Source organism: Rutilus rutilus (assembly GCF_951802725.1).
Source record: "Rutilus rutilus genome assembly, chromosome: 24".
Taxonomy (NCBI): Eukaryota; Metazoa; Chordata; class Actinopteri; order Cypriniformes; family Leuciscidae; genus Rutilus; species Rutilus rutilus.
This window is the reverse complement of record NC_140228.1, coordinates 5,446,345-5,456,135: the sequence shown is the minus strand read 5'-3', so window position 1 is coordinate 5,456,135 and position 9,791 is coordinate 5,446,345. Positions and strand designations below refer to the sequence as shown.

General features: G+C 37.5%; 1 protein-coding gene across 2 annotated transcripts; it reads right to left on the bottom strand.

Annotated features, from left to right (window-relative positions):
* Nucleotides 1-15: 15 nt before the first annotated feature.
* On the bottom strand, nt 16-9,756 carry anks3 (ankyrin repeat and sterile alpha motif domain containing 3). 2 transcript variants are annotated; one of them, XM_084398915.1, is made up of 16 exons: nt 9,641-9,756; nt 9,125-9,309; nt 7,831-8,029; nt 7,602-7,723; nt 6,422-6,503; nt 5,965-6,082; nt 5,745-5,882; nt 4,753-4,878; nt 4,562-4,674; nt 4,340-4,480; nt 4,129-4,253; nt 3,614-3,755; nt 2,520-2,742; nt 1,588-1,647; nt 1,415-1,510; nt 16-850 (listed from the first exon to the last, which is right to left on the bottom strand). In XM_084398915.1, the coding sequence occupies exons 2-15, from the start codon at nt 9,301-9,303 to the stop codon at nt 1,428-1,430; spliced, it is 1,851 nt and encodes a 616-aa protein (XP_084255041.1). In that variant the 5' UTR covers nt 9,304-9,309; nt 9,641-9,756; the 3' UTR covers nt 16-850; nt 1,415-1,427. The 2 variants fall into 2 exon arrangements, with proteins under 2 accessions (XP_084255041.1, XP_084255040.1); XM_084398914.1 differs by having other exon boundaries at nt 9,125-9,320; nt 9,641-9,736.
* Nucleotides 9,757-9,791: the final 35 nt, after the last annotated feature.

Genomic DNA, 9,791 nt, shown 5'->3' with positions numbered 1-9,791 from the left:
ACACTATGCGATATTGTCCTACAGATTTAAATGCTTTATTTCCAGACTCGATTTATGTACATTCATGTGACATAATTACAAAACAGACTTTTTCATAATTGAGAAATAATGACAAACAAGCAGATTTACATTTAAAAAAATGATCATATAAAATTGATATTCATTGTACTTTTACACATTTTAAAGACAATAAGCTCTTTTAAAAATATAACACTGACAGTAGCTCCAGCAATACAACCATAAACCTGGATGTGCAGCTGTGGCCTTATTCATGAAACACCAGATAAATTCATTTCTGTGCACATTTCTGTATTGCATTGAACTGAATATGGCAGGTCGAAACCCAATGAGAGTATTTAGAGGATACATAGGATTTAAGAGAATACGATTAGACAAACAATTGAGAGTACAAATCATCTGTGGTTTGATTTATGAAAAAAAAGAAGACATTATTAGGCTTTAAATAGGCATAAAACAAATCTAATCAAGAGGTTTGATTGGTTGTACAGCAATGAACAGCATCTGTGCTTGCAGTGTCCACACACACATGTATTTCTGTGTTATTCACACTGAATTCCTGACAGGCAGATTCTCTGGCTCCGCCCTGTCCGACACAGCTCTGTCTGTGATTGGTCCGTTCTCATGATGCAGTTATGTACCATGTGACTGGAGCACAGGTGAGATGACCTGCTTGTCATTTTTGGCCACCCTTTGCTCCTCGTTCGGCCTGTCATCTCCATCCGAACTCATGTCACACTGGACCGACACGAGTCGTTCTCTCTGGCCCGTTCCTGTGGCCGTTTGTGTGTTCAGGGTGGTTTCTCACCCTCCGTCAGTAAAAGCGAGTGTCCTGCAAGGATAAACAGATCAGTTAGAAAATAGTTCAGAAAAAAAATCTTCTAAAAGTTTTTTTTTATATATATTTTTGAAAGTCTCTTATGTTCAAGACTGCATTTATTTGATAAAAAAATATGAAATATTATTACAATTTAAAATAACTGCTTCCTATTTGCATGTATTTTAAAATGTACTTTATTCCTGTGATCAAAGCTGAATGTTCAGCATCATTACTCCAGTCTTCAGTGTCACATGATCCTTCAGAAATCATTCTAATATGATGATTTGATGCGAGAAACGTGTATCGTTATTATCAATGTTGAAAACAGTTTCTTTGATGAATAGAAAGTTCAAAAGAACAGCATTTATATGAAATGGAAATCTTTTGTAACGTCTTTTCTGTCACTTTTGATCGACTTATTGCATTCTCGCTGAATAAGTATTTATTTCTTAATCTTTTAGGAATACTGTCAAAACAGTTTATGTACACTTGCCCCATTGTTTTGCTTCGTAGAAATGTTTATGCACACATAATGTTGATTGAGGCTGTGTGTGTGTGTGTGTGTGAGAAACTGACCCATTGGCAGCCACTAGGATTCTTCCCAGTTGTGTGAGCTTTTCTCAGAAGTGCTCAGACGCTGGAGACTGTGGAGAACTTCTTTCAGGCTGTCAGCTGGACAGAGACACACAATATGAATACACACATCCACGTGAAGGAAACACACACACACACACACACAGAAGTCTTACCGAGCTCTGCCATGTGAGACTCCATGTTAGCCAGCAGCTGAGAGCACATTAACCCGTCGCCTACGACACAAACATCACAGCGGTTATTAAAACACTGAGGTCTGAAAGATCGAGACATCCAAACAGCCTCAGAGACTTCAGACAACATGACACTTCTGTTACACTTCTGTTAGCTCATCAGTCTGCTCACAAAAAACACCATTCAAATCTCTGTTTTAAAAAAGTGGTCCAATTCTCACTATTAACTATGACTTTCGCCTCAACAAACTCCTAATTACTGCTTATTAACAGTTAGGTAGTTGATAAGTTTAGGTATTGGCTAGGATTAGGGATGTATAATATGATCATTCAGAATAAGGCATTAATATGGGCTTTTTAAGTATTAATAAACAGCCAATATCCTAGTAATATGCATGTTAATAAACAACTAGTTAATAGTGAGAATTGGACCCTGATTTAAAGTGTTAACAAAAAATGAAAGTGTTAATGACAACTTTCAAGATGGATCAAGCATGAGATGCATGTGGCAAGTGCTAATATGCTTCTGTGGTTTGGAGTTAATATTGTGTATCCAAATTTATTTATTTTTTGTAAGCAAAAACACCAATGATTTTCCCTTTTTTTTTTCAATTGCAAAATAATTAACTGAAAATAGTTTCTCAAGCAAAACTCTAGCAGGCCATTACACAATATATCACTAAATACTTTTATTTTTTTATTTATATATAAATAGCAAAACAAAATTATAAGTAGTTTTGCATGCAAATATATTTTTTGCATACGTCATACTCTATAAAACCATAATCTGGTGTGATTTCAATAACATTTTTACAACTGTGTTTAGATTGCATTCTGGGAAGTAATTAGTGAATGTCCTCTTGTACATGGATTTATAGCTTTCCTCAATAAAAGCACTGGCAGCTTCTGCACACCTTTCCCCGCCGCTCGCGTGTCTTCCTGCGTGAGCTGTGTGTGAGCGTTGCGTAGTGTGTGTAGTTTCCCGCTCAGCGTCTGAACGCGCTGTGTGTTCTCCTGCAGCTCTGCCTGAACACTCTTCCACGACATCTTCTCCTCCATCAGACATCCCTCCATCACGGCACGCAGCTCCTTCTCCTGAGACACCTGAGCCTGCAGAGACTCCACCTCCACACATTGCTACACACACACACACACGCGCAAACTTGCAGGTATTATGTGATAAACTGTTTGCCACAAATTGTTGCCAGAACAGCGTTTTTTACAACTTCAATTGTATGCATGGCAACCTTTAATCTTAACGTGTTTCAATGGTTATATTTTATAGCATGTTGTTTGTTTTATTGTGACCTGTTACACAACTAAATAAATATAAAGTACAGTTATGCTCTAAGATTTTATTCGTTTAAAGGCAGTTAAACCATATAAACAATACGGTTATATAACAAGCTACCTGAACACTCCCTGTTGACATTTAACTATTATAACATTACTAAGTGAAATAGGCTTAGAAGGTCAACAAGTGCACTACAGGACAGAGGCTTGTCACTGCAATCTCGTTGTTTTGACACTGATAATGATGTTACAGTGCATTAAATAACAGCAAGCTAGGTGCAAATTACAAGACGATTTTAATTCTCTTTCCTGACAGAATCTACGGCCCTAAAATCCTCTGCATGCAAATGAGCTTCATGAAGTAAAGATCATGCCAGTGTTGCTTTATAGTAATAGTATATACAGAAGTATTTTGAATGAGCTTTTATTGTTATATTTTAAAGGTGCTGTTTGTAATATTGACAGCTAGTGGTTGAAATGGATACTTCAGTCCAAATTCAAAATGTTAGTTGTTTTTTATGTGCTTTTGTCTGTTTTTTTAATATTTATATTCATTTCAGTCTCAGTAATTTACTGACTACAACTTCTTTTTGTACTACAACTTTTTAAAGTTTTATTTATATTAATATTTTAATTTATTTCAACTATTTTTGTAGTTTTAGTTACCGTAACACTGGCTCATCGCTCATGTGAAAGGAAGTGATGCGGTCAGTACCTTATGAAGCTGAATGGCCATTTCCTGCATCTCGGCCTCCAGTTGGTCGGCGTACGCCTGCTCTAACGCATCACTGGGCGGCCGGGCGTTACTATGCCAACGGGCTATTGCTGATGTCATCTTCCTCTTAGGACCAAATAGACTATGAAAAGAAAAGCACAACTAGTTAAGTACAATAAAATTAAATTACATTTCTAATAAAATAAAAATTAATCTGAATAATTTAAATAAATATTTAAAAAAAAATTATACAATAAAATTAAATGATACATTTGTAATAAAATACAAAATAATAAAATTAAATGGAATGCATTTTTAATATAATAAAATGTTATTTTTAATCAAATTAAATAAATCAGATACAATTTTAATCAAATTATAAAATAAAAAAAACAATACAATAAAATCAAATACATTTTAATATAATAAAAAAATTACAATAGAAAAGTTCAATCAATCAAATTAATTTCCATCCATCGAGTTGAGAGTTGCTGAATCTGTGAAGGCTGACTCACGTGATGCCAACTTCCTTGAGGTCGTTCTCAGTGAGTGTGAGGAAGATTCTCAGGTCGATGTCTTGCTCCTCCAGCAGGGGGAGGTACTTACTGAACCCGATCTGCTCCAGAAACTCTGCTAGATCCTGTGACACACACACTTTACAGTTAGGAACACATCTCTACATAACACCCACATGCAAGTGACTAGCACACACACACACACACACACCTTGGGTCCAGAGTATGAAGGAGGAGGTCCAGAGGAAGACGGCGCCTCACGGTATCCTGAGCTGTTATGGGGAATCCTGCCTTTGGAGTGCTGGAGTTTGTTGGACCGACGTGGACAACTCCTCTTCGCTTGATCAGAGTCCTGCAAACATGAATGAGACGTTCAGTGAACAGTTTATCGGAGATGTGTGTTGTGATCTGCAGTGATGCATGATGGTCAGACCTCATTGCTCTCCAGCGACGCCTCTCTGCTGAGTCCGAGGAGATGAGACAGACCTTCACTGCTGCTGCTGGAGCTCCTCATGGTGGGCATGTCGTGATCAAAGATCAGCTCATCTACACAAACAGTGGACAGAGATCACATTATAGCGGATGCATCGGCGGGAATGATGGACATCTCGCCGAACCGCTCACCTCTACTGCTGTTGCTCTGGCCGTCCAGCTCATTGATGGGGGAAGTGACGTCACGATTGCAGATTCCCTCGCTCTGATCGCCAGCCTCACGTGAGGTCATGTATCCGGGTGGAGCCACAGGAACCTCTGTAATCAAAGAACATCTGCACACTACTGTTCGTTTTTGAAAGAAGTCTCTTCTGCTCACCAAGGCTGCACTGATGTGATCAAAACTACAGTAAAAACAGTGAAATATGATCACAATTTAAACTGTTTTCTATTTGAATATATTTTAAAAGGTTATTTATTATTTACATATTTCTGATGCAAAGCTGAATGTTCAGCAGCATTACTCCAGTCTTCAGTGTCACATGATCCTTCAGAAATCATTCTAATATGATGATCTGATGCTCAAGAAACATTTCTGATTATTATCAATGTTGTAAAAACAGCTGTGCTGATTCATATTTTTGTGGAAACTGATTTTTTTTTCAGGATTCGTTGTTTAAAAGACCCCAAACTTTTTAAACGGTAGTTGAACACTACTGTTCAAACGTTTGGGGTCAGGAAGATTTTTTATTTAACAGAAATTAATATTTTGGTTTAGCAAGGATGTATTAAATTGATCAAAAGTGACAGTAAAGATTTCTGTTTGAAATAAACACTGTGCTTTTATTCATCAAAGAATCCTGAAAAAAAAAAAAAAAAGTATCACGGTTTCCAGCAACATTAAGCATCACAACAGTTTTCAACATTGATAATAATCATAAATGTTACTTGAGAAGCAAATCAGCATATTAGAATTATTTCTGAAGTAATGATGCTGAAAATTCAGCTTTACATCACAGGAATAGATTACATTTCAACATATATTCAAATAGAAAACAGTTCTTTTAAATGGTAATAATATTTCACAATATTTTTTTGATCAAATAAATGCAGTGAGGAGAGGCGGCGTCTGTTAAAAAACAAAAACAAAATCTTCCCGACCCCAAACTGTGTGTATTGAGTACCGTGTCTGGAGCCGACTCTGAAGCGTGCGATAGCTTGAGGGCCGTCGTGAATGCTGGGTCCTCTGGTTCTGCAGCGAGCTGAACGGACTCGAGGGCTCGAACTTTCTTCTTCAGAGGAACTCAGCTCCTCATACTGAGCTACAGAGAGAGATTCGGTTGTGTTATTCTCTGCATGTGTGATGGAAAAGGAAGATTACAAACGCTAAGGTGTGTGACTGACATGATTTGGCTCTCATGACGTGCATGTCGATGAGGCTGGCGATCTTAGTGTGTCCGTACAACATCGCCAGAGCTCTCGCCGTTTCTCCCTTGATGTTCCTCTCCTCTGCTCGTACACCCTGAATCATACACAGAATCAACAATACTGAAAAACATATTTATTATATCAATATAAGGGGTGTAAATTTATGCTCTTACATCATTTAGTACAGACTCAATTGAATTGTGAGATTTCATGAAAGAAGAAATTCAGTCACAATTTGGTTTGATTTTATTTATTTTTGTTCAATATAGTATAACTTTTTAAAACTATGCAAAGAATAATTTCTCGATTATCATTTTTCGTAATGGATGCATAGAGTTTTCTTTGTCAGACTAATGCACAACCAAAATTATTATAAAAAATACTGTTTTTTTTATTTTAAATCTATAATATATCATAGTAAAGTCACACTTGCATGGTTGAGGAGGTACTGAACGATGATTTCATGGCCTGACGCTGCTGCTTCCATGAGCGGTGTGAATCCTGACAGCGGCTCTCTGTGAGGACAGAGGTCAAAGATTCAGTGGCTCTCAAACGGACACGTGTTTACTGACAGTTATGTATTGTTAATGTATGAACTTTTGTCATGACATCTCTGAGCGTTTGGCATTGGTAATGGATATGACGATGTTGATATGTTTGGTCTTGGCGGAGTAGATCTGCTACGCTGCTGCAGAACGAGTACGGGACTCAATACACACACAGACACACTGCTGTGAGCGAGTAAGACATGCGGCCGCTGTACAATATAGAGTACATTAATTACCTATACAGGTGGAGCTGGGGAAGGAGAAGGTTTTCTGAAAGCACGCTTTCTGAAAGCAAGTTTTTGAAGGTTGAGCAGCGAGCTCATTGGCTACTGATACAGCAGGAACCAATCAGCTGTGCCCTATAGGGAATGACGTGATTGCAAGCAGATTGAGTTAGGGACCTATCAGTGCGCCATCTAGAGTTTCATGACAGAACTTTGTATCGTTGTAAATGCAGCAAATCATCATATTAGAATGATTTCTGAAGGGTCATGTGACACTGATGCAAAGCTGAATTTTCAGCATAATTACTCCAGTCTTCACAGGAATAAATTACATTTTAAAATATATTCAAATAGACATTTTTTTTTTCAAGTGCAATAATATTTCACAATATTACTGTTTTCACAGTATGTTTGATCAAATAAACACAGCCTTGGTGAGCAGAAGAGACTTCTTTCAAAACATTAACAAATATTAATTCTTCCAAACTTTAGACAGCCAGTGTATCATTTTGCAAAAAAATAAAATAAAATTGCATTTGTAATCCTATTCTGTGTAAACCTTTCAGCAGACTTCAGATAAAAAAATAGGTCAAGATACTGAAGATATCAACTTCAGTTTACTCATCATATCCGAACTGAAAAGTCAATGTCTAGGGCACAATGTCAAATTGCATTGTGGGATTTAAAAATGTCCCATGCAACAGAAAATGTGCATATTGTGCAAATATACTACAAAAGCAGTATTGTCTGCTATTCTGAACAAAGCTTGCGTGTGTAAGATAGTAAGAAGGATATTATATTTGCGTGTAGGATGTTATTAATGAATGCGAATGTTACTCACTTGACACTTGCATTGGCGTGATGCTCTAATAAGAATTTGACCATCTGCTGATGTCCAGTAGCCGTGCTGTGCAACAAAGCCGTCCATCCGTGCACATCCTTACATTCAAGCTGCGCTCCTTGCTGTACAGAGAGAACGTTTCATCCAGTATTGTACAGTGACAGAGGCTTTGAGAAAGAAACTGCATAATTCAACTCACACGTTAACAAATTCTCAACGTGAATCTCACCTGCAGTAGGAAGTGGGCGATGCTCTCGTTTCCACAGCTGGCGGCGAGCATCAGGGGTGTGAGTCCTTTAGACGTGGTGGTGTTGACACTGATGCCCGTCTCCAGCAGCAGCTTAGCGATGCTATCGTGACCGATATACGCTGCGTACATCAGAGGAGTCCAACCACCAATGTTCTTCCCATCCAAATCCACGTCTCCCCTGAAATAACATTTGGAAACAATAAAAAAAAAGTGGAGATTTTGTAAATAAGTCTTTTTATTGTATTTGGTGAGGTTTGGTAAATGAGTCATCGGGTGTCATGAAAACCTTATTAGGGCACATTTTAAAGTGTGGCATCTGAGACATGGTAACAGTGCATTGTTTGTATGTACTGAATAGCTGTAATGTAAGTATTAACATTAATGTTAACATTCTAGGATTTTTTTTTTTCAGTTAGTAACCAAAAAAAAAAGACATTTCAGAGTTTGCAAATAAAACTTGCAACCAATAGAACAACAGAATACGGAAATTACTTTTACTGTATCTTCTGATCACATGGCAAAAAAAGTGATGTTTTTTTTTTTTGGTCTTCCAGTTTGTTTTCCTTTTTAAGGTCTTAATTTATGTGACGGAGGATTAAGACTTTTTAAGACCCACAGAAACCCTGTTTTTACAACCAAAAACGTTCTGACAACCTTTTCTATAAAATCTATTTTGATTAAGGTCTTGATCGTCTTTTCTTCCCTATTGTGACAATATAGCAGAGTGAAATGGCTTCTTGAATGAGAAAAAAAAAGTAGGGCGGGTCCATGGGGAATTGATTGGATGGTTGTGGTTTGCTATTGGTGGATCTGATGTGAGTGACAGGCTGCCCCGCCCTCGCGCCAGTAAACACGTCATCAGAGAAGAAATGTTGCTGCAAGACTCTTTTTGATTAAGGATTAAGGATTATAAAAAATAATGATGTGCACGGATAAATTATTTATAATAAATCCTGCAATATTCCATAAAAAAAAGATTTGTCAGTTTTGATTTCATGTACTTTACAGTGCAGCATCTGATTCTGAAACATGATAACAGTGCATGTATCTATTCTCCACTATTTGTATGCACACAGCCGTCCCTGATTAGTATAGGATAGTTTTAACATTAATGGGTTTTTTTTAGGTTTTATTTTTTTACAACCAAAAACTAACGTTCTGAGAACCAGGACTGTTTCTTTTACATCTATTTCCTCAAGCACACTGGACTAAAACATGTCAAAATACGGCCAGCTAGGTAACATGCATGAACATCAAACGTGTTCACTATTACCTGCGAATGCATTCGGTCACCACATCATACTGTCCGATAGAGCAGGCGGTGTGCAGATCCAGCGGCACGTTCAGCTCCTCCGGGCCGATCAGAGCATCTCCACCGTCCGCCAGCCACACGGACAGACTCGCGCCCAACTGGTCCGACTCACTGCTGGCCTCGTCGCTCAGTTCAGACATGCTCCTCTGCAAATGAGCTTTGATATTTACAGTATGTATATTTTATTATTTATTTTATGTCTCTCCAATTAATTTGCAGTTTATTCAGTGAAATTATATTCCGTTATTTGGTCGCAGGCATTTAAAGGGCTATTGTCTGTGCATCAATTCAACTCAATTATGCTATCTCATAGTCATATCCATATTCATATTATGTTTATAGCATGGTTATGATGCTGAAAGTTAGTTAAACCAAACACTAAATATGGAAATTACAACTTTTTACAACAACAGTTAATGCCATAAACGCATAACCCAACAACTAAATAAAGCACCCGACAACTAAAAGCGTACAAACCTTGAAATAATTAAAACTTTGCAATATTCAAAGTTTTTTTTAGAAATCGCAACAGCAGCGGCAACTCAAAGGAAGTTTTGTGTTCCAACCGGGCAGTGTTGTTGAATATGTAGTACGGAGCGCACAGGGAATTGTAGTCTTTTGTTTGTTT

Coding starts and splice junctions, on each gene's coding strand:
- anks3 (XM_084398915.1), bottom strand. CDS start 9,303: ATGTCTGAACTGAGCGACGAGGCCAGCAGTGAGTCGGACCAGTTGGGC. Junction 3,756..4,128: donor CTCAAGGAAGTTGGCATCAC/GTGAGTCAGCCT, acceptor TTCTTTTCATAG/TCTATTTGGTCCTAAGAGGA. Junction 2,743..3,613: donor TGGCCATTCAGCTTCATAAG/GTACTGACCGCA, acceptor GTGTGTGTGTAG/CAATGTGTGGAGGTGGAGTC.